The 25,122-nt window shown below is 38.5% G+C and overlaps 1 protein-coding gene across 1 annotated transcript in view; it reads right to left on the bottom strand.

Moving 5' to 3' along the window:
* LOC127635033 (obscurin-like) overlaps positions 1 to 25,122 on the bottom strand; it is a 55,319-nt gene that overhangs the window by 5,468 nt on the left and 24,729 nt on the right. The window contains exons 33-59 of the mRNA XM_052114826.1: positions 24,434 to 24,700; positions 23,808 to 24,074; positions 22,188 to 22,268; positions 20,294 to 20,560; positions 19,653 to 19,919; positions 17,147 to 17,416; positions 16,455 to 16,733; positions 15,445 to 15,516; positions 13,273 to 13,386; positions 11,732 to 11,971; positions 11,168 to 11,440; positions 10,760 to 11,050; positions 10,278 to 10,547; positions 8,871 to 10,133; positions 8,283 to 8,564; positions 7,722 to 7,803; positions 7,438 to 7,571; positions 7,140 to 7,337; positions 6,867 to 6,908; positions 6,593 to 6,691; positions 6,257 to 6,475; positions 5,316 to 5,340; positions 5,098 to 5,141; positions 4,891 to 4,992; positions 1,364 to 1,503; positions 917 to 1,117; positions 595 to 671 (exon numbers count right to left, since the gene is read on the bottom strand). Coding sequence (XP_051970786.1) covers positions 595 to 671; positions 917 to 1,117; positions 1,364 to 1,503; positions 4,891 to 4,992; positions 5,098 to 5,141; positions 5,316 to 5,340; positions 6,257 to 6,475; positions 6,593 to 6,691; positions 6,867 to 6,908; positions 7,140 to 7,337; positions 7,438 to 7,571; positions 7,722 to 7,803; positions 8,283 to 8,564; positions 8,871 to 10,133; positions 10,278 to 10,547; positions 10,760 to 11,050; positions 11,168 to 11,440; positions 11,732 to 11,971; positions 13,273 to 13,386; positions 15,445 to 15,516; positions 16,455 to 16,733; positions 17,147 to 17,416; positions 19,653 to 19,919; positions 20,294 to 20,560; positions 22,188 to 22,268; positions 23,808 to 24,074; positions 24,434 to 24,700 — 5,866 coding nt within the window. The remainder of the gene's footprint in view (positions 1 to 594; positions 672 to 916; positions 1,118 to 1,363; positions 1,504 to 4,890; positions 4,993 to 5,097; positions 5,142 to 5,315; positions 5,341 to 6,256; positions 6,476 to 6,592; positions 6,692 to 6,866; positions 6,909 to 7,139; positions 7,338 to 7,437; positions 7,572 to 7,721; positions 7,804 to 8,282; positions 8,565 to 8,870; positions 10,134 to 10,277; positions 10,548 to 10,759; positions 11,051 to 11,167; positions 11,441 to 11,731; positions 11,972 to 13,272; positions 13,387 to 15,444; positions 15,517 to 16,454; positions 16,734 to 17,146; positions 17,417 to 19,652; positions 19,920 to 20,293; positions 20,561 to 22,187; positions 22,269 to 23,807; positions 24,075 to 24,433; positions 24,701 to 25,122) is intronic.

Raw genomic sequence — 25,122 nt, 5'->3', positions numbered from 1 at the left:
CATATAAGTAAACAATGGCTTATTTTGAAGAAAACAACCTAAGGTAAGAGCTGTAGAGTTTGTGGCTACTTGCGGCTTACAGAAGCAGTGATCGGAACAGAAATTGTATGTTTGTCTTTGATGTCGTACATAAATGAAATGTTCACTTCATGATTTTTGGGAAAATCATTCAAACTGTGGTTTTTTGGGTGACAAAATAAACTGTAGATTCACATTCCTGAGAATAAGAAATTTAATTTGATATATGATGTATCTATTAAAGTATTATGACAAAAACTTATCTTCACCTCTTAGTAGCACTCATTTTTGACGCAGAGGTTTTCAGGCTTTATTTTGTTACTTTATATAACATAAATACAAAAGGGATGGGTTTGTATGAAAACTTCAGGTTCTAAGCTTTCAAATAGTACCACAAATGAGTGACTTGTGTGTTAGGGGACTTTTACATTTTAAGCATAAACTTACTGCATGCTTGTAGCCCTGCCCACGGACCTGCCGAACCCACCCGAAGAGTTTTTTTTTTATATGGTTTTGACATAATTTGGGTCCTGTGTGCTGAATGTTGTGTCATTCTTAGCATGTGTCAACATTTACCAGAGCTTCTTCTTGTATTCTGTCTCAGTGACTTCCTCTCTGGTGGATTCTGGGAGATCTGCTGTATCTGCGGACAGCTACAACACAACCAATCCATTATTAGTGCGGGTTCGCCACTGCATTTGTAACTACTGTACAAACCAATTCTTGTATTTTGCTACTTTTACACCCAATATTTCTTAAAAAGGGGGCCCGTTTTTTACCCACAGTCCCATTAAGACTTTTAAGGCCATTTAAATCAACATTTGCACATGAATATTAAAATTGTGAATTTGGGTACCCACTATCTGCAGTAGTTTATTTTAACGAACACTGAACTGACCTTAAGCCTCTTGTCAAGATATGCAGGTGAGACCCAACCCTGGCGAGATGGTGTGGATTTGGTGGGCTTGGTGCGGACCAGCCATTTAAGTGGGTGGGCCGAATCCAGAACTTCAACATACTGGCCCTCTTTCAAAGCAATGGTCTCTTTACTGACACCCATGGAGTTGTAGTCAGCCATCGCAACGTAGATATCAAACATCTGCAAAGGTGCATTAAGAAGATGGTCCATTGAGAAATCATGACGCATTTTTAACTGTATGCACACCACAGCTTGAACTGGAATAAAGGGAACATTGCTGGTGTTCCAGGTGTAATTATGGTTTTAGACACATAGATACTTATGGTGGTCATAATAAAATTGCTTTGAAAGGGTAAGTCCAGGTATTATATGTTATGTTATATGTATCGACATTTTGTGGATGACATCGAGTAACATTTGTATTACCTCTCCTCTGGCATCTCCTTCATCAGACTCGGATGATGAGTCGACGATTAGAGATGGGGGGCGTGATCTGCCATGATATGGAGATGGTGATGGTGTTTTTGATTCATCATCACTGTCAGCTCCGGGGACACGTAATGAAGCTTGAAGTAGACAGTGATGTAGATCAGAAGGGAAAGAGAAAAGAGAGATGTGTCAATCAGTTATATTAATTTCCAAAACACAAAAATGTTTAAGGATAAATTCTGAAAACATTGGCTTTAGCATGAGACATTCAAGGAATTGCAACACCACATTTGCTCAGATTAATATTTTCAACTGACATTCATTTGATACATTTTCATATCAAATTATGATATCCTCTCTGGATATGCCACACAACTGCTTGTTCAGTCACTTGTCATAACTAGACTGGACTACTGTAATGCTCTCATTGCAGGCCTTCCTACATGTGCAATTAGACCCCTGCAAATGATCCAGAATTCAGCAGCATGTCTGGCCTTTAATGAACCAAAGAGAGTGCAAAGAGAGAGACTCTGATGCTGGCATACAGAACAGTCACTGGGTCTGCTTCAGCATACAAAAAACATTTCTGCAATGCTACGTTCACACCAGATAAGGAATTTCGCCTTGTTGTACCAACACAAAGAGGCACCAAAACCCTTTCCCGGACTTTCGGCTTCATTATACCACGTTGGTGGAATGACATTCCCAACTCCATCCGTGAAGCTGGCTCACTTTCTGTCTTCAAAAAACAGCTAAAAACCACATCTTTTCCACGAGCACTTAACCAGTCACTAATAAAATAAAATAAATAATAATAATTCTTGTTGTACTTTACTCTGTTTTTGAATACTACTATTCTGATGCTAGTGAAACTTTGTAATATGGCACTTTTCATACCACTGTCCTTAAGATGATTTGCTTATGTTTTCCTCTTTTGTAAGTCGCTTTGGATAGAAGTGTCTGCTAAATGAATAAATGTAAATATAATGTTAATAATGCCCTCTAAATTTCATTTGACTCTTTGAATGGTACATTTCTCAAAATGTCAACTTGCTGTAGTATTAACATTCTTGAACAATTGTGTTTCTGTGGTAATCTGAATATAAATAATTTGTCATTGCTGTTAAAACAGTAGTTCCCAAACTGTGGTGTGGGTGCCATATAAATAGGTGTATAAGTTGATGTCACACAGATCCGCGAATTAAATTAGATTTCCCATTAGAGGCGGATATGATGCAAAATTTGCATTGCTTAATTGCCATGTTATCGTTCATTTTTTCACACAGTTAAACACGGTTTCAAATTGCGCGCCAAATTCAAATGGCGCGAAGCCGCGAGCTGAATGTTGATAATTCGACAGCTGTCTTAATGCGGAGATGCGGACAAGTCAATCGCAAAGAAGACGGGCAGTCTTAAGAGAAATCTTATGGTAATATTTTTGAATAAATAATATAATGGAAAGACATTTTAACATCTTTCCATTATATAGGAATCTTTAAACGTTTTAACTTAAGGTGTAAAGCTGTCTGTCATTACTCCCAATTTTGTGCAAACACGCAGGCCCAATACATCTCACAAAGAATAAGGTAAGCAACAAGTTGTTCTTATTTATAACTGCAATTTATAAACGCATAAAAATATTTTCTGAAACATAAAGTTCAATTTTTCTTGCATTTGATTATCGCAATAGGCTGGAATATTACCATGTTTAGGTGAGATGAGGTGTCAAAGAAAAGGGGTCTGTCAAGTGTGGGAACCTCTTAATTGCTGTGCTTTTTTCGAGCATGTTTTGAAATATATTGTGTTGAGATTTAGTTTCATAGTTTTTTTTTTTTTTAGAAACATAAAATTGTCAAGTTACAATAATGCAAAGAGCAAACAGTGAAGTAAATATTCCCACAGAAAAATGCCAAAATCCATACGTTTACATAATTTAAAGAAATATTCCGGGTTCAATACAAGTTAAGCTCAATCGATAGCATTTGTGGCATTATATTGATTACCACAAAAAGTTATTTAGACTTGCGCCTCCTTTAAAAATAAATAAAAGGTTACAGTGAGGCACTTACAGTGGAAGTGAATGGGGGCCAATATTTTACGTTAAAAATACCCACTTTTTCAAAAGTATAGCTACAATAAATGAACTGTATGCGTGTAAACATGATTAGTATGCGTGTAAACATAAGTACTAATGTAAATAATAAAAAATAAAATTATAAACTTCACATTCCTGCCTTTAAGCTCTCCAAAAACTGGTCACATTCACTTCCATTTGTGCTGTTTTTTTGTTGTTGTTTTTTTTTAAGGAGGGACGAATCTAAATACATTTTTGTGTGTTAATCAACATTATGCTACAAATGCTGTTGATTGAGCTTAACTTGTATTGAGCACGACCTTCTTTGAATAGCCTGATGTTTTTGAATCCTCAATGACTTTGGATATAATTCATATTAATACTGTACATTATAGTTCTACTATAATTTAGCATGCTATATCATGCTTGTAACAACACATTTGTGCACACACATTTATCTATACATCTAAATATGCCAGTTAGTGATTCAACCATTTTTACTTCTGTATATACTGAAACAGAGACACCTTGCAAGTTTTTAATGATTTACTTTGTTCAAAAAATTAGACAATTTGCATCCATTGAATTTAAAAATGTCCAGTTTATTCGGAACGGTGACAAAATGGCCCTGATTTTAAAGAAGTATGACTTTATTATCCTATCATTTTTCTTACTATAATACAATTTTGTAAAAAAAAAATAAAACATTTTAAGTTGTTTTTTTAAGTTGTTTTTAAATTATGCTATAAATAGCCATACAATTAGATATATAACAACAAAGCCTCATGGACAAAAAGTCATGGTTTCATTGTGTTAAACAGGAAGTTCTACAGATACATACTGGTTACTCTGGGCCAAGATTTCATCCACTGAAGCACTTGATGGTTCTGTAAGCTCTCATGCTTCAGTGAAAATGTAAGTGAATGGAGGTAGGTGAGGATGAATGGATGGATAGTTTGATGGATAGACAAAAGAATGGAGCCAGTGAATTGTGAAGGAGTTATGGAATCCAGAGGGAGAGAGGGAATTTTTTAAAAGCAAGGAAAGTCTAGGGAAATACACAAAGTGTGTTCATTACATTTTCCTGAGAAGGAAAAGAAGAAAGTCTCGAGAGTACAATTAAGTATTTGAAATGTTTTCCAATAGAATTTGAGACAGGTGTTGCTCCATTTCAGTACTCAGTACACCCTTTGATTCAAAGCATTTGGACACACACAAAGCTCACGCAAACACAAAGCAAAAACTATTTTGAGTGGATATTAAGATACATCTGCAAAGAAACACTACAATAAAAAGACAAAGGGTATGACCAATACTGAAATAACATACAATAACTGATTAATATATCAGTATCAGTAATATATATTTTCATAAATAGAGTGCAATGGAAGGCACAAAAATGTTTAGCTCACGATTACTTGCTGAAAAAGATCCAGCTAGAAAATTTTACCTTGAGTGATCTTCGCAGATACCATTTCCGTGATTTGAGTTGTGAGCTTTTGTAAGAATTCCTCTGTACCCACTTCACCCATGTAAGGTAGTTTGACCTCTCCTGAGATGTGATAACAATAGACATTTCTATTGTTGCACATTACTTTACATATGATGCCATAGTCACTGATACAATCTGAATCTAAATATAAAATGCAATATTCACCTTTGCCCTCTTCTTCTGGTGGGCTGATATTAATGCCAAGAACACTGGAGACAAAATAAGATGATAAAAAATCATTAATTTCTAAATTTCATGTGTGGTCACTTATGAAATATGATAATATTATAACACTTGAATGTGAAACAGTATTGTTGTTTTTTTTAGTTGAAATGTTTAAATGATTAGCCTAAAAGAATCTAAATCAAATTTTCTGAACTTACTCCGGCCCAATTTCACACTTTTGTGCTGTTGGACAAAAAAAAAAATGCAGTGTTAGCATGTTAAAATGTGGTTGATAATTAAATTCTTATGGTGCGTTCACATACAACGCGAATCGAGTGTTTCGCGCGGTGCGAATAAATAGAAAGTCAATGCAAAGACATGAATAGACGCAAATTTGCAGCGGGCGGCACGAATTAAGCGAATGCGGAAACGTGAAATTGCTTCATTCGCGTGTTTGCGCGAGTTTACATTTTTCAACTTGAGCAAAATATCCGCATGAGGCGTTGTCATGAAAGCCTATCAGCATTGAGATTGTCCGGATGTTACTGACATACTGACATAGTAGCAGAAGAAATCAGGAAAAATGGATAAGGAAATAGTTGTAGCGATGTGTGGGCACCCGGAATTGTATGACACAACGTCAACGTATCTGGGACTTCCACAACAGATACAGAGCAGCAATCGTTGTGATATGGTGGTTGATGGCAGAAAGATAAGTTGTCATAGAAGCCCGATTTCCTGTCCTTTTCCGGAAGAGAAGGGGGAATACTCACGGGTTCGCATTAATCGCACGAACGCGAGTTTAAACACAAATTGAATCCAGCGGTCAAACTCGCACGAGCGAGAGGCAAATTTTTTTTTCCGCGTTGTATGTGAACCCACCATAAGGTGAAAGAAAAGAAATACAGTGATAAACATAACCTAAATCATTTGACATATCTTTTGTATATAAAGACACTACATATTTTGCTAACACAAATACAATTTAATATAATAAATATTTGAAAATAGCTAGGATAGGCTCCAGCACTACCCGTGACCCTGCATAGGACAAGCGGCTATAGAAGATGAATGGATGGATGGAATATGTGAAAATAATCTCAAAATGTCATGAGATCCTGACCTCTCTATATTCAATACTAAAACCATAAGTTCTTACCAGACTCCACGTCCAGTCGGGCTGTGTTGACTGACTGTCCAGCTCGGTTAGTGCTGATACAGGTGTACATGCCACTATGTTCTTTTCCCACTTCCATGAGAATTAGACTATGCTGACAGCCAGAGCTGGCCACCTTGTAGCCTGGTGTGTCTGCCTTGATCCACAAAACGTCCTTATCTGACACCTCCTTTAACCAGTTCACAGATGGGGTTGGGGAACCTTTGGAAGATTTTGACATGTCTTCACATTTACAACTTATATAATTTACACCAGAACATTTTTGTTTAATGCTAGCTTCTATTTCTCAAATTTAAATGTAAATTGTGGTAACAGTACCTTCCACTTTGACTGACAGCGTTATACTTGCTCCCTGTTTCACCCTCCTGTTGCTGAACCTCTCCAGGAAGCGTGGTGGCACAAGTGGCACCTTTGAATCTATTTGTGGCAGAATACAATTGGCACAGCAACATACATGCATAATCTTTCATATTAATACTGCAAATTGCCTTTAAAAAACTAATATTTAAATCACAAATATAAACACACTGCATATGCATCAGTCCCACCATGTGCTATAAACAAGAATACTGTATGTGACATCACAGTTTACCTCTCATTCTTCTCTGGCCATGGACTGGGTGCTCTCCTGGACCTAATGAAAACAACAACAACAAATAAACAATACAAAATAAAAAAGTCTATGTAGGTTGTGTCTCTAATATAATAGTACCAGTACAGTACAAATTAATTTGAATACGAGAAAAACCATTACATTTTATATAAAGCTTAATTGTAATTATCATTGATAAATATTCTCAATTTCAATCTCAAACTCCCTTGCAAGTGATTTACTGACACATAAAAATATCTAAAGGATACTTACCCAATACATTCAATCGTGCTGAAGAGTAGGCAGAGCCAGCAATGTTGCTAATGAATGCTGAGTACTCTCCGGTATCTTCTCGGTTCACATCCAAAATCTCAAGACTGTGCATATCTTGCTCAGTCGTCAATAAAAGTCTACTGGAGGCTTGAAGTGGAGTCCCATCTTTGAACCAGTAAAGCCTCGGTGAGGGAAATCCTGCAGAAATGGTTAGCGTGATGGAATAAATAGAACATTAATAAAATACTAGAATCTGAAATTAATCAGAATTTGCATCCATAAAGAAAACAAAGCTGACCTTTGACCTTAACACTCATCTTGGCAATGGGTGCTCCAGGACTAAGGAAAAGATCATGTAACTCATTCACAACCTGAGGAAGCTGTTCATCCTCAGCCACTGATTCAAAGGCCTCTGTGTCCCTGAGCTCTGAGCTAGAACGTAAAATACAGCAAACAAAATATAAATCTATGTAGAACTAGCAATACATTTGTTATTTGGGTTGGCAGTTTCTGGAAAACAATTGTAATATTTGACATGCATCATTAAAATCACTCTTAAATTATGAAATTATTATATCTTACCTAGATGCATAGTCTTTAGCACTGACAAAGGAGGATGTCTCTGTGACATCAGCTGCTGTATCATAGTCTGAGCTACACGACACTACAGAAAATATGCAAGCTTGTATCAATAATCAACAATCTGAAACAATTTAGAATATTAAATATTAGGTAAATTTGACTTGAATCAACAGCACAAAATAGTTGGGAGAACCTCTGCTTAATATTCGGAATAAAACTATGTAGAACTAGCAATACATTTGTCATTTGTTGTACATGCTTAAAAATGTTCTGTAAATTCAACACAGTAAAAGAGCATCTATCTAAAGAATGTTTAGAATGTAAGTGTATATTTGCTGGATCTAAAGATAGAGCGATGACAATTCAAACATCATTCTGACAATACACACACAGGCATATCCTTATTGTTCACAGATGCACTAGTAAAAGAAAGTGCCCTTTCAGTTAAACAAGCCAATCTGTGACATACTTTCAAGTTATACTGCTTTTTTCTATATATTTGCAGCCCAGTTGTGAGTTTAGAGGTTGAATAACACTTTCTTTTAACAGTGTACTACTCACTGTCCACCCTCAGCTCAGCCTTGCTGGAGGTGATGCCACTGTCATTTTCTGCCATGCATCGGTACACCCCCATATCTGTGGGGAGCACAGCTGTAATGATCAGCTGGTGACGGCCCTCTAGGTCTTCATTGATCATATAGTGGTCATTCTCCTCCAGCAGCTTCCCATCCTTGAACCAACACACATTAGGATGGGGCGTGCCGATGATCACACAGTCAAAGCTAACAGGAAATCCATCATGAACGTCCTGGCTACGGAGCTCCATCAGGAAGACAGGGGCCGCTGGGAGGTCGGTAGGTGATGTTTAAGATAAAAGGGTGAAGATCAAACAAAACCGAAAGAAGAGAACATAGCAATACTTTTGAGGAGGAATGCCGAAGCAGGCAAAAACATAACATTCAGTAGCTTTTAGATTCACAAAGAGCAAGTCGTTCAACATTTATTTTCTAAGGATCAAAAATGCTGCAGGTGCTGCCCTGTCATGACTAACAAAACCAAGCATTCTAACATGCAAATTTACAATCAACCAAACAATGGCAACAATAACATTAACAGTAAAACCACATAGAAGAGTAACAGATGTCATACCAGGGACTCCTGTCAGGAAACCGGTCATCGGTCTGTCCTGAGTTGGGGTTTGGGAGCCGTCTTGGGAGAAGCCCATCTTCGTGATACGTAGTTCTACCTTAGCACCTGCTTCTATGATGGCAGTTTCGATGGGTACTCCTTGATGGGTAAACATTTCCTGGAAGCGCTCGGAAGCCACCTGGGCTTCAGCATGGTCATCAAAGCGAATGTAGATATAAAGATCTTCTTCTCGGTATGATTGTAAATTTGGTGGAGGTAAATCACCTTCATCGGCACTCACAAAAGTTTCCTCCTGTAGATCTGGAGGAAGGCGAGTACGCAGGAGTCGTCGTAATCTCTTTTTTGCTTGTCGCACAGACTCATCCAACTCACTTCCAGAGGAACTCTCAGCTTCACTATCTGCACTGTAACCCAGAGTAAGAGGTCGTCTTCCAGATGATTCTCGCAGTGACCCTACAGTGACTTTCCCACTATGGGTGGTAATGCCAAACTTATTTGTGACCTCACAAGTATAGATACCTGTATCTTTGGTTGTGGCAGCAGTCACCAAAAGAGAGCAGGTGCCATCATTGTAGATGTCAATATGGTGGTGCTTGCCATCTGATAATGATTCACCATCCTTCAGCCAGCAAACTTTCTCTGGCTTTCCTTCCACAATGCACTCCAGATGAATTGTCCCATTGGGCTCCTTAGTCTGATCCTTGAATACTTCTTTGAAAACTGGTCGCATATCCTTCCTGGCCTTATTACATTTGAAGGCTGCCTGAATCTTGACAGCAGCCTCCAGCAAGTCATCTCCTTTGTTAGCCTCCATAAGAGGCTCCACAGCTGTCTTTGTAACTGAATGTTCAGTCATCTGAAAGTGCTCAAACAGCTTCTTTGTGGCGATGGTCTCAGCTTGACTTTCCACAGTTAGGGAGGACTTGTTGCTTTTCTTAAGGTAAGACACCAGACTTGTCCCACTGAGAGATTCTTCATCAGAACTGTTGTATTGATGAGGCTCTGCTCTGATTTTAGAAGCTGGCTCAACAGGTCTCTCTTTATCTTTAATTTCCTTTTCATGTACTTTGCCCTCTGTGCTTTGCACCTTTTCTTTTCCATCTTCTTCTGGCAACTCTGAGATTGAATCTAATGTAGGCTCCCGGCTCATTCTTCGCTTCTTGGCCACTGCCTCCCACAGAGCATGTAAATCTCCTTCAGAGGCAGCCTCAGGAGGCAATTTGGGCTGGCTGCCCACGTCCTGAGAAAGTGTTGTGTCATCTCCTGTAATCAGGGAGCCACCATATATAAGTCTCACTCATGCATCGGGGCTACACACAAGGAGCATTTACATGTTGGTAAAATAAACTAGTTAAAAATGTATAAAGTTTATTTTGTAATATGATGAGATTAAGCAAAGTAAAATACCTTCAAGGATGAGGCTTACAGAGGTCTTTGCCTCCTCTGAGGCTACACAAGAATAGACACCCTGGTCTGTAGACTGGAAATCTTTTATGAGCAAAACTTGGCTCTTGCCCTCTGTTACTACTTGGTACTTGACTCCAATCTCTATCTCTCTTTTGTCCTTCAGCCATGTGACTGATTTACTCTCGGCAGAAAGCTCACATTCCAAATGCACCATCTTTCCTTTTTTGAGCTCAGAGCAGCATAATGTTTTGGTCACGGTCACTGGTACTTCTGAAATCCAAAGGTCAATTTAAAGAATAATTTAAGGAATGCAGAAGAATTCAACAAAAACAAACAAAAGTCCTTCTTATATTACTGAATACTACAAAAAAATGTCAAGCCTTCTTTATGGACTCATTTAAAGGCAGTTGGGTTAGATGAGCATACAAAAAATAGACTAAGTGAAACATTTGGTTCTGAATGCACTACAAGTATCTGCTTACCGAGCATTATGGTTTGTGGCAGCTGGACAGGCTCTCCAATGCCAGCCCTGTTAATGGCTGCCACTCGGAACCTGTAACCTGCCCCAGGGATGAGGTTCTCCACCAAAAACTCAGTATTACCCACTGGTTCTGTGTGGCAGGGCAGCCAGAGGACACTATCCACTAGACGCATTTCCACACGGTAACCCAGGATTGGGCTTCCCCCATCATTGAGAGGAGTGAACCAAGACAGGGTGACAAACATTGTTCCTTTACTGACTAGCTCTGGGTCTTCTGGGGGATCTGGCACAGCTAAAAATATTAAGACAGAGGAAATGGTCTGAAGAATTGAATGAACATTGTAAGTAATAAATTAGGAATAGAATAATATTTCTCCATGTAATCCCATTGCCACAAAATAACACTTACTAATTGTCATGAGTTTGGCCACTGATAAGGCATTCCGAGCTGCAAAAGTGATTTCCTGTGTAGGCTGAGCCTTGGCTTTCTTCAAAATGAGGCTGTATGTAGAGCCACTGGTTCTTATGACCCAGTGGTCATCTCGTTGAATTTCAACACCGTTGGCATACCATGTCACCTCACTTTCTGGCACAGCTTCATTCAAAATGCAAGTGAACTCCACTTGCTCTCCTGCAATAGCTGTCTTATCTTCTAAAGGCTTAACCACTTCCAGTTGCCAGGCTACATTAAAATAGATTCATAACATACAAATGTGTGAAGAAATGGAAGCATATTATGCTAGCAAATAAATCAACATATAACTTTTAAAATAGAAAAGAAACTTGATTGTTATTACAGACACAATCTGGCTGGTTAACTACTGGCCAATAAAACATAAGCTGACAGTTTTATTTCATAGAACACTATGTACCAACACAACTGCAATTGCATTCTTAAGATATTTAACTTAATGATAGTGAAAGAGAAATGCAATACCTTTGACAGAAAGAAGGGAAGTAGTTGATGCTGTACCAACTTGGAACGTAACCCTTGTGTTTTCACAAGGATGTAGGTCCTTTAATAGCAGAAGATGCCGCCGGCCACTCTCAAAGGAAACTATCTCCACATTTGCAGACTCCTTCAGAGGCTTGCCATCGATTAGCCAGCGGCATTCTTTAGTTTCAGGACGAGACAAGGAGCATTCAAAAAGGGCTTCCCCACCATTAATGGTTTCTATGTTACTTAGCTCTTGGAGAATGTCAATGGGCTTCGCTGCAAGAGAGAGAAAGAGAGCACTGCAAATGCCTGAAAAACCACTGTGCAGTACTGTGACTTACACTGACTCTAAAACATTAGCATTATTGCAGCCAACACAATTATACACTTAATAATTCTGCCAACTTTTCACTAGCATAAAGCATTAGGTTGTGTAAGCAGCATGAGTAGATATGCTAAAAGCACATGATGTTTATTGGATAGCCAGACTCTTGCAAACTGAGCATAAATTAAATATTTTTTTTATTTAATATGTGGATGCCTCTGAACGTTAGCTCAGAGGTCCACAAAAGACCTTATGCAATTTCAAAATATCAACATCTTTCCCTATATGTAAATAAATGTGTTCAAATTAACCCCTTGCGGTAAACCTCCAACAAAGCTGACTGCTTAAACTCTCATATGGTTAACTGACTTGGGATGATACAGTATCCCTGTGTCTCAATCAGCTCCCTAGCTCTCTGTGTCATGAATCAGTATATCGTGAACACAAATTTGGGCACTGGCAAGGGGACATTTTGAGTTCCACTGAACATTGGGACATTATGACTCAATCAACTGCGACACATAACGAGCTCCTGCATTGAAGCGCAGCTGTTATTAATCAGCACCATTGCTGTATAAATGACACTATCACTCATTTTCATTGAAGATTTTTAAATGTACAGTGTTATTATAACAGATGAATGGCTGAAATAAAGAAATTAAAATATATAGGAGTGTATTTTAAACCTTATTTTAACAACTCAAATATTTAAAAGATTGTTTAACTTTCATGGTTATTATGAATGAAAGACATTACAAACAACATCTCTTTTAAAGAGGAAATAGTTTTAAACTTGTGCTCATCATCTAATGACTTAAGAGACTTCAGAAGATATGATGACATTTCCGGTAAGGGAACATATTGAGCAACAATGCACCATGGTTTTTACGGTGCATTGTGGAATTTATTTAGGGAGTGAACGTTTCAGTGCACTGAAATTGTTTTGAAATTGTTTTTTTAGCCCTAGAAATGTCAGACTCCCTGATCAGTGCCCTGACTACTGAAGTAGGGAGCTGATTGAGACGGAGCCTGTCTCCACTATGCTGACTCTTAAGTGTCTTTGTGACAATCCATGCTTTAAATTATGGATGACAATCAGATTCTCTTTTTGGCTGCAGGTGTGCTCACCTTGCACCCTTAGGTGCGCCACAACAGAGGTTCCTTCTGCCTCACAAGAGTATGTACCCATATCCTGGGGTTCCACACAGCTAATGTACAACCATGCAACAGTCCAGTCCTGTTCCACTATTACCCTGTGACATCCTTACAGCCTTAACTGGCCTGGAATACTGACAGATGAACTCTGCAGGCTGGTTCTCTGCTACATGTTGGTCCTCCATGGCACTGACCACCTCAACATTGGGATCTAAAGAGGGTGGGTGGTGGGGATAAGTAAAATTGGGATCACAAAACCCAAAGTGCACTTTGGAGTAGAGTTCTTTACCTCAAGCCTCCTTCAGCCATTGGATAGTATTCAGTCATATTTGCAACTGAAATACAAGCTTGGTGCTTTATCCAGTTCAGAACAGGGGAAATTATTTGTTTTCAGCCACTGACTATAATTACAACATCATTATTTCAACCAATGCTTTTTCCAAGCTTGTCAACTAAGTTTGTCAACTTTTGCTTCTCTTCTCTAAACTGATCAAGGACCAGATCAATTAAAGCCAACAGAGCCCTAGTTGCAATGTCATGTAAAACTGGGACCAAATCCTGGAAAAGGATTGTGCACTTTGACTAAAACTTTTTAGTGTATAAATGCAAAAATATTAATGTGAGCCACACTGTATAGAGTATAAAGTCTATGTACAAGTATGCCAATTTAGTAATTAGCAAGTCATGATGTTGCAGCCACTTTACTGACTGCTTTAGGATAGAAATGCATGGCACATGGACTAAATGCTTCCATGAATTTCCTTTAAAAATATTTGCATTGTTGTAAACTGCCTTCCTGTGTACTAACAAATGCTACAAATTCCCTTGCCAACAAGATTCAAGTTGTAGCACCAACATGTTTCAAAGACAGCCAATTATGTACCCAAATTATATTTTATTTTGTGTGATGACATCCTAATATTAAAGAATCTTGGAGGCTAACACAAAGATTTAGTTCCAGGCACGTGTGACCCAAAAACTTGTTAATACGCAACAGTAACAGTATTAAAAGAGACTGTATTCAATGACATAAGTGTTGCGTGGATCACATCCTTGAACACATTACATGGAACAACCTTTACTCTCAACATACTGTGAAAGGATCTCGCTGCTGAACACTCTGACTAAACTACACAATTACTGGTGAGTGAAATCTAAACATTTACCAGCCAGTTGCCAAATATATTCACTTTAGTCGCATAGCATGAAATTTGGTTGCAAATGCGAGTGATTTCCTCTCATCAGAGTGGAGTGTTGCACACTGAGTGAAAGATCGATCTTGGGATTCGTCAAATGAGGATCGCGATGCACCAGAAAAACAATATTTTTACACACCCCTATGTTTTACACAATATATTTCTGTTGTATTTACTTCACCTTCACCTGGAGCTTTTATTTTGACAGAAAAATTAAAGTGCAGCATGAATATTTTCCTCATTACTAGTGAAATGCTGCCATCGCCTCCTTTCTGTGATAGGCCTACTGGAGTTTTTAGTTCCTTTACAATTCAGTACACTTGACATTACTTCACTAAGCTAACACTATAGGGAGTGTCCTTCTACACAACCACGACGTCACGTCGACTGAAGTCCGCACTGGCTGGAAAAGCATACTCAGCAGCGGGCCCAGCTGGTTCAGCACAAGTTTTCCAAGCTAAGCTCCTCAAGCAAATGGACGAGCAAGGCTATGATCCAGAGACATTCAAGGAGTTCTGCACCGCTACGGATTTAGCACTGTGAGCCACGAAATTGACTGCACAGGCCTTTGGCAAGTCAATGAGCAACCTGGTGGTTTTGGATTGCCACATCTGGTTGACCCTCACGGAAATGTATGATGCAGAAAAAGCCTCTCTATTTGATGATCCGGTGTCTCCAGCCAACCTTTTCACATCTCTGTGGATAGACTTGCTGAGCGCTACATCACGACTCCTTTATATGCCAAAACGGAGCAGTATTTCATCACAACCAGCTCACTCCCGCTCTGTCTCAGGCTAGCGCCCAACTAAAAACCCCTCGCCAGCACCACCAAATTTCGCCACCAAGCTGCTGGTAAAGCCACACAAGCCATAGCCCAAACGAAGTCAGCCGCCTCAGGTCAAGATACCCCACCATGATGCAAAAGCGCTCCTGATGGGCACAGCCCTATGAATATGATAAATAATGAATATGGAGTTCCAGTACACATCCTTCCATCTCATATTTCCTACTGGATAGGAGCACCACTCCACCCTTTCTTCATTCTACACCTACAACTGGCTTAGAGAGCTCACAGCGCAAGGTGATGCTATCTCCCTCAATTGCCTTCTGGTTGTCTAATTCCTTGCAGAAGAATGCAGGTAGCCCTGATGTTGGAGATGAGAAAAGATGTAAAATGCCTTTTTAAAAGGCTGGCGATACCTCATGAACTGCTGGACTGTGAAGGTATCACTCTCTTCTTTGTTTCAAAAGAGTTATACAAAGAATCAAGTTGGGTCTTCTTGGAACCATTTGCATTTTGTGTATCTTTAGGCATCCAAAATGCTGATACATTTTAAAACAACAAATAGGCCTACAAACCTGTTTTCCTTTTACAATAAGGGTGGCGCAGCTTTCTGCATCTTTGGTTTTGCAGGAATATAGTCCTGCATCCCCTTCTTCCAATCTAAGTATGCAGAGCTGGTGGACGGCTCTATCCTTGTAGAGCAGATACTTGCCTCCTGAATTCATCCTCTCCTCACCTCAACAGAGGCCTCAGAGTCAGAAGTCATGCAGGACAGGGTCACTGTTTGACCCTCTTTGGCAGTTATATCCAGAGGCTTCTCTAAAAATACAACTATGGAATGGAGAAACCCAAGCCACAGTGCTGTCACTCAGACACTCAAAGTCACTGAACATTTAGCTTATGTGGTATGTAATTAAGATTTTGTTTTTCTGCCTGCCATTGCGTCTTGCACATAATCGTGCGACCTTGCTAATGACAAATGTGCGATACATGTAGTCGCAAACAGACAACCAAAGTATACTTTCGGCTTTACTAAGTCTTTATATAAATGGGAGTTAACTGACTCTTTAGAAAGGAGAGAAGTGAGAGCATAGATGTCCAAATGCTAAATGCGTAAAATGAAACAAAAGTTGGCCCTAACTTATATACAGTATATATATATATATATATATATATATATATATATATATATATTGGAAAGAAGCTGAAAATTATAGAATAAAATGGCCTTTTGTTATTACGGCACAAAATTAGTGCAGCTTCTACCTAAAGATGGCATGATTGCTTGCCATCCTTTACCTTTGGGTTTCTCCTGCACCACCAAGTAAGCAATGCTCTTCTCATGGCCAACCACAAAGGCTACATCACCTGAATCATCTGATGAGACCATTTTCAGCACTAGGCTGTGTTCTCTCCCTTGGCAGCTGATTTGATTCAAGTCATTGTTTTGAAGTTGGTTGGAGCCGAGCCACCACTCAACATTCGTAACCCCTCTATGGGACACCTCACACTGGAAGATAGCATCCTCACTCTTTATCACAGTCACATCTTTTAATTCTCGTGTGATTTTCACACATTCTGGGAATGGATGGAAGGAAGGTGATGAAAGGGACTATCGAGGCTCATCCGAAAAATCAAATGAGGTAAATCTCCCACTACTGATGCAGCTGCCTGTCTAACACTTTTTTCTCTCCTGACAGTTGTAATTTATCATAATTAACTTGGGATTTTGATGTGACTATATACAATTAAATACCATAATATTGGAGAGTATCATTGATGCCTTATTTTAAATAGTGTATTCTGATTACTTGGATTATGCCAAACATATCAACATCAACAATCTAAAACATAGGAAGGCTACTTATTGTATTCGTAAATTGGGATGCCCAGAGATGTATGTAAATAATTTGTACTTTTGCATCCACAGAGGAGCCATGTGAAATATGCTAACATGGAGACCATCTCGAAAGAAGAATCAAGCTTGTTACCTTTAACGGTCAGTGTGGATTTGCTTTGTTTGTCTCCTGCTTCACATATGTACTCCCCACCATCCTCTACTGATAGCTTATGGACTACCAAGGTTTGGATTGTGCCATCTCTCTTTATGAAATACTTCTTTCCATTAGATAGGACCTGTGTACCCTTCTTCCATTTCACATTGTCATCAGGGAGGGAGATCTCACAACTTAATGAGGCATCTTCCCCTTCTGTGACTTCTTGGCTTGTCAGCTCCTTTGCAAATGATAGCACTGGGATTGCTGGCAGGAAACAGTGAAAAAGACATGCATATTAGAATATCATGAGGCGTTAACTATTTTTTTTTTTTTTATTCTAATCGCAGTCAGAAAAAACAACAAAAAAACAACCTTGGCTTGCAATGCTTGAAACTGAAATCACGAAACATTTTTCAGCACTCTTTGCTGTCATAGTTCATATTCATTCAAAATAAAACCAGAATGCAGAATGGTCAACCTTCAAATAATAAACTTGGTTCTTCTTTCACATCTAAATTTAGTCTTCGCAATTATAAAGCTTAAAATTACATACCATCAGTGGTCAAGATAAGAATTGACAAGTGAAGATAAGACAAATAATTCACATGCATGGACAAATTTCCTTGCTGTGGTTAATGCTTTGGTTGTAGTTCAGAGGAAGTATGGAATGGCTAGTTACGTGCCAAAGTGGCATTAAGTGCCATCTGGTGTAGTTGAAGACTGAATAACCAACACAGAAGAACCTAACCTAGCCCATATGATTATCTAAAATGGATTATAATTTAAAATATTTTGAAACGTGGCACTTTAAAGCATGCATCCTAGAAATGACAAATGAAAAATACAATATTGATAGTATGTTGTGGAATGTATGGAATAAAGTGTATAGATATATAGACAGAAGATGAAGTCTTTAATGAAGTAGACGGCACACTGCAACATTGTGCATGTGCTTGCAATACAAATGTAAGATTGTGATGGTTAAAAATCAAGATGTGAAATGATTTTTTTGAAACAAGACTGTCACCTAGAGAATCAAAAAAATTCTTCAGTTTTACCTTTGACTGTAAGACAAGCAAAAGAATTGTTGGCACCGATGTGGAAGGACACTGTGCCAGCGTCGGTTTGAGTAACACTTCTTAGTGTGAGTGTGTGCCTTTTGCCCTCTGCTCGAATTTCATTCATCTCATTATTTTGAAGTGGGACGTCTTGAAGCATCCACTGAACAATGTGTGCATTGTCATGAGAGACAAGGCATTCAAAATGGACATCCTCGCCTTCATTGACAATGCAGCTCTTCAAACCAGTTAAGATTGTGATTTTAGGTTCTGTCCAACACAGACCGTTAAATGTAAATTCATGTTTTAACAAAAGAAAGCAACATACAACTTCAAGGCAAACATGCTCAAAGCGTTCTGAGATCAAGGACAAAGAATAGCATGAGAAAGTAAAAAAGGGGTAGATGAGAGATATAGGTATAGGATGGTGTAGTACAGAAGTGTGATGATCAAATGATGATGATCAGGTAAGTTAGGAGGGATGAGGACCTATATCAGGTGATCCCTACACTTCACGGTGAGTTTGGCCGATGTCCTATCATGTTCTGTCTCACAGGATTACTCGCCAGAGTCTCTTCCCTGCAGCTTGTAGATGATAAGCTCGGCCACTGCCCCATTTTGCTTGAGTTGATATTTGCTTCTTGCTTCTTTTACAGTCTTGTCATTCCTCCAAATTTTTTTTGCTTCAGGTCTGGTAAGTTCGCATCTGAAAACTGCATTTTCCTCAGCCTCAGTTTCCAGATCACGCAGAGTCGTTTTAAAAAGAACTGGATGTGCTGCAAATTGGTGAGTATGTAAAACAGCTGTAGACCTGTATCTTCTGTAGTCTGTCACTATGACAGCTGCAAAAGATACAGGTCTACAGAAACTTTAATTTGACAGAAGGTTCACCCAAAGCCTACCCTTAACTACAAGATGTGCAACGCTTTGTTGGTCTACACTATCACAAATGTTGTCACCAGTGTCTTCTGGGTCAAGGTCATGTATGATCAGTTGGGCTATATGGCCATCCTGCTTTAGTTGATATTTAGCACAGGGGCAAAGGCTAATCTCACCCCTGCCCCAATCAACTGGAACGTCTGGTTTGGAGAGCTCACATTGGAAGATGATTTCCTCCCTCAACCGTGTTCAGATTCTTCAGCTTTAGCATGAAAATGATTGGAAGAGCTGCCAATTCAAAGAGTGGTATAATATGGCAGAGATGTACTTCCATGCACAAAGATTCAGTGCTTTAAGTTATAGATAAAGATTTTTCAAACAAGTAAGACCAAGACATCATGCATGCCAGAGTCGAAACAACAATGAAATAAAAAAATCTGAAGTACACCAACATGATACACCAGGGAATCATTCAAACTTCACAACCATGGGATCACTGTGATGATGCATTTAAAAAAATGGATGAGATTGATGGAGAATTCGAAGAACTTGGCTTCTCCTACCATTAACCTTGATGTTGGCGGTTGTCACGTTGTCTCCACAATCACAAACATAGTCTCCTGCATCTTCAGGTTTGAGATCAGTGATCTTCAGCTCAACAGTAGACCCAACTTGCTTTATGAGGAACTTTCCTTCCGAATGGATCATCTGTGTTCCTTTCCTCCAAACCACAGGATCTCCAGGTTTTGAGAGTTCACAGTGCAAAGTAACACTGTCCCCCTCTTGAAACTCTTGGTTCTGCAGCTCATGTTTGAAGACCACCGGTAATGCTGAGGAATCAGGCTAAGTTGTTGAACCAGAAACAGCATCTTGCAAGATAATAATTGATTACAAGAAAATTCCTTCCACTGATAGATGTAAAATACTTCTTTTGCAAAGGCTTTTACCTTGCGTACTTTAACCACCTTGTAAGATTTTTAACAAAAAGCACAATCACAACGATACAACTGAAAAACTAGAAACCCAAAACAACTTTTCCAAAGCAAAGCAACACATTATCGAAGACTAAATAAAACACAGCTCAATACCCTACCTACAATTACAGTAAATGAAGACCTTATAAGACCGCTTATCTGTCATTGAGATCACAAAATAAGCGGTTTCTTATATGTTGATGGGATTACAAATAATAGTTCGATCGTACCATTGACTTTTATATTAGCTGTGGTCATGTTGTCTCCACAATCACAAACATAGACTCCAGCATCTTCAGGTTTGAGGTCATTGATCTTAAGTTCAACAGTAGATTCAACTGGGTTGATGAGATAATTTCCTCCAGAATGGATCACTTGTGCTCCTTTCCTCCATTCCACAGGAGCCTCGGGTTTCGAGAGTTCGCAGTGGAGAGTAACACTGCCATCTTCATCACATGCTTGGCTTAACAGTTCTTGGGTAAACTTAACTGGAGGAACTGTTGAGGTAAGCACTGATTAAAATCGTCTAAAGTAGAAGGTATTTCACAACAGTCAATATTTACACCATTCTGTGGTATCAAAGATGGTGTTCAGGCAGTCTTAGTCTTATCATGTTCCTTTCTAGATAATACACCTAATAAAGAAAAGCTGTGAAATCTCTAAGATATAGCATCAAAGCAACAACAGGTTATATACTGTATAAATCCTATCTTGTCTCACGTATAAACATAAAAGCAACATGGCTGTAAATTCTAAGTGATCATTTAAAAGATTTAAGACTTTTAAGGGCTCACTAAGCCATTAAAAACATCTGTGCACTAGCCACGTCTAATTCAGATAAATCAGCTTCAACAGACAAAATATGAAGGTAAACTTGCGTCAAACTATTGCAGATATCAGAAAGAATTTTGCAGAAAATGTGAACTAGATACAATTACAGAACTAAAAAACAAGTTCACATGAAAAACAAACACCACCTGACAGTTTAAATTACAATACCACCATTAAACTAAAAAAGACTTATGAAGTGCAAAAGGCCACCACAAACTAAAAGTAATTTGATTATAACCATATGTTTGTGGAAGTGACCATCACATTAATGCGTTTGTAGTCATTAGTACAGTCATTCCCAAAACTGTCTGCTAAGCAGATTCAAATAAGGTGAACAGAGCATCAAGTGTGCAAATAGTCTTTTGCAACAAAGACTATCTATTATCCTCTTTACCTCTGACATTGTTTGAGACTTGAAGTGAGTTAACCAGGTAAAATTAACATTCTTCTTAAGTATAACAACAAAGTGATAAAGCAGTACTGCATATAAAGTCAAAGGAGAAGAATGCATCAATGGCTACCGATTTTAAGTGAAAGAAAATAAGAGGCCACACATACAATGTGATATAAACATATCCTTTGTTAAAAAAAACGTAAAACCTAAAACAGCAGTAACGATGTACTTAAATTTATAAAGTGCCACTTGTTCGGCAGTAAAAGTAAAAGCAACAGTTCAGTAAATAGCACAAAACCTTAAAACGCAAATGCAACCAAAATCAAAACAAGAAATGTACAAAATTAAGATCTTTAGAAAGTATTTGCAAAGTAGTATTGATGCACTAGCAAGTTGAAACTTCTTACGAAAGCTGTAGTAACTATCAAAATGAAGACATCACAACATGGAGTGCACATGAAAAACTTATTTTGCCATGCAAAAAAAGCCATGGGGTGGCTTTGGCTCAGTTGGTAGAGTGGGTTGGCCACTAATCGCAGGTTTGGTGGTTCAATTCCTAGCCCACACGAATCCACACGCCGAAGTGTCCTTGGGCAAGACACTGAACACCAAGTTGCTCCCAATGGCAGGCTAGTGCCTTGCATGGCAGCTCTGCCATCATTGGTGTGTGAATGTGTGTATGAATGGGTGAATGAGACGCAGTGTAAAGCACTTTGAATACCGCAAAGGTTAAAAAGGCGCTGTATAATTGCAGACCATGCAAAAGCGAGTAATTGGCCACACATAACATATGCCCAATTCACAACAAAGCATTGCTAAGCTCTTTAACTGGAATTCATTTTGTAATTAGCACATAAAGATCCTGCACAACAAACAGGAAATGCACATCAGTCTCATACCACGGAGGTCTTCCTGCTGCTCTCTCTGCTGCTTCTGAAAGTTTCTTTCAGGGGCAATAGAAAGAGTTGAGAACTTTGCAGCTGTGACAAAAGACAAATTCATGTAAACTGTGGCCCTTGGCTGAACCAAGGATCATAAAACACAGATAATAATGCCCATATCAGACAAATAAATCAAAGACAATGGTGGCAAATTCAGAACATTCAGATTCAGTTCTGCATTAAAACTTATTTTATAGCACCATTCATGCATGGTGTCTGAATGCCTAAAAATCTTTCAAAACAGCTCAGCATGGAGCATCCAAACAAGAACTCATGCTGCTGACCAAAAAGATGAAGCACAGAAGATTTGCACCATAGATCTGTACCATAGACTGATGCCCCTTTTCAGTGGCCTGCTGTAGAACTATGGCAAAAGCAAAGATTTTCTAAGACGTAATCACAGATATTAACACAATCATGACCCAGAAAATGTCAGAGAAAACACGTATCCTTATTCAGCTTAGTCAGGCCACTTGCATACAATGTAATGCAATGTGACTTTCATTGTGCTTACTGTCTTTGTCAGAACATTAATGATATAAATAAATAAATACATTAAAAACAGTTCATTCTGCCAAATTCAACTCATTTCTGAATGTCCAAACATTTATGAAGAAATGGACTGCACAAGCTGATGACTAAGATAGTTTAACTATAGCCAACAGATGGAACAGTTAGATTAATGAAAGGACACAAACCGGCACAGTTATCTGAGAAGAAATGGTGACCAACAAATATCTGAAGTACAATCAGCAGTGGTAGATATATCTGTTGTGGTCTCTTCTGATGAAATGATAAGAAATTCAAGTTTTCCAAAACTCTACTTGACATATGAACTTATGAAATGTATTCGTTTAACTGAAGAAGAGATCACAAACTGGAAGAAACAAAGAAAAAAATTGCTTAGGCAACACCGAAACTGTCAAACTATGCCATTACAGCATAGCAGGCAGAGACATAGCAGGCAGAGACACAGCAGGAATCAATAAACTACCAGAAAGTTAAATCTAGACATTTGCAGAAGGATTCACTTCCTTATGAATAACTTCTCAGGTTTTGGCTTTCTTTAGCATTTCATCTGTAATAGGGTTTGACAAAATTGTGTCCTGAAGACAGGGTCATGAATGTACACATATAAAAAATAATCAAGGCTGTGCACTGTATGAGAGACATCTGAAATGATCAACTTGAGAACGGCAACAAATAAAACCACTAACAACACTAAACTGAGAGCAGCAAGACAGTATGTAAAACTCTACATGAATTGCTATGCTTAGCAGGTCTAAATGTTGAAATCATTGACAAAAACGTAAATGTATCATGAAGACAGTGACAACAGAGGGGAATGCTTTATATAACACTTATCTATTACCTATGAGCTAATTAAGGCACAATCCTGCTCTGATAACGTTGGACTGGAGAGCAAGAAATTCAACTTTGAAGATGCTTCAGAAAGACTGACCTTGCTCTCAGCGTATACTGAAAGATGCTTTGTATAAAAAGTGTCAACCAAATGACAAGTAACCCAATTTCCAAGAACCCCCAAAAACTCACAGAAAAAATAGGAATGGTTCATACCCTTGATCTTAATATTGGCTGTGGTTTTCTTGTCCCCACATACACATGTGTAGTCTCCTTCATCTTCAACTTTGAGCTCAGTGATTTTCAGTTCCACCTTTAAGGCAGTCTGCTTGATAATGTACCTCCCTCCAGACTGGATAACCTGGTTTCCTTTTTTCCATTGCACCGGGACACCAGCTTTGGAAAGCACACAGGACAGAGTAGCACTGCCTCCTTCATCACGCTCCAGGTTCTGCAGATCATGTGTGAAGACTACTGGCAATGCTAAGAAACAATGAATAGATGTTGGAAACAAGATGTTGAACCATCTTACAAAAACAGCAAAAAGTGAAGAAAACTGGTACATTTTGAGATTATGGACCTTGTTGTAACATTAGTATTCTTTACAACCTTGACAAAAGAACATAAAAATGTTTTGGGGGGTCATAATTTTCCCACTAATAAAGCAATCACTGTGAATACCAGAAATCTAGCCATAAAAAATGATGATCCCTGATCAACATTTTAGACTTTGCGTCACAGTGGCAATACCATAGACATAAACAGTATTCAAAACAGGGTTGAGAGAATAGAAAATAAGTGGGATTATTATGGTGTGCGTTCATTTAGTATGTCATTCCTACCATTGACTTTAATGGTAGCTAAAGTCTTGTTAAAGCCACAATCACAACTATAGACTCCAGTATCCTCAGGTTTAAGATTAGTGATGTTCAACTCTAAAGTACATCCAACTTGCTCAGCGTGGTATTTTTCTCCAGAATGAATCACTTGTGTTCCTTTTCTCCAAACCACTGGAACTCCTGGTTTGAAGAGCTCACAATGAAGAGTTAAACTGTCCCCCTCTTTACACTCCTGGTTCTGCAGTTCCCTTTTGAAGATCAGTGGTAATGCTGAGAAGCAATTGATATTGAATTGATTTCAATAATGTGTTAGTATAATTTACTCTGCACAAAAAGACAATCTGACCCAGAAAACATTCTAAAAGCATCCCAGAGACAACAAAAGTAAAGATTGTTAACAAAATGACAAACATTGAACATCTTACAAGACAAATTTTGCACTGCCATTCATAATTTTAGTTTTTGTGTATTTCACATAATTCCTTGTAAACCTCCTTTTAAAAGTTCTCTTTAGAAAGCTAACCAGTGATTGGAAGTTTTGAATCAAAACTTTGTGCATTTGTGCATTTCTTTGTTTAAGAACGGTCTACCAAATGACAAGTATCCCATTTACAAAACAACAATATACAACTCAACAGGCTAGAAGGGAATTGTTTACGATTAAAAACTCCCACAAAGAATAGGAATGGTTC

The sequence above is a fragment of the Xyrauchen texanus genome, chromosome 42, assembly GCF_025860055.1.
Source record: "Xyrauchen texanus isolate HMW12.3.18 chromosome 42, RBS_HiC_50CHRs, whole genome shotgun sequence".
In the NCBI taxonomy this organism is placed as follows: domain Eukaryota; kingdom Metazoa; phylum Chordata; class Actinopteri; order Cypriniformes; family Catostomidae; genus Xyrauchen; species Xyrauchen texanus.
The sequence above is the reverse complement of the archived record's forward strand: the minus strand, read 5'-3'. Positions and strand labels throughout refer to the sequence as shown.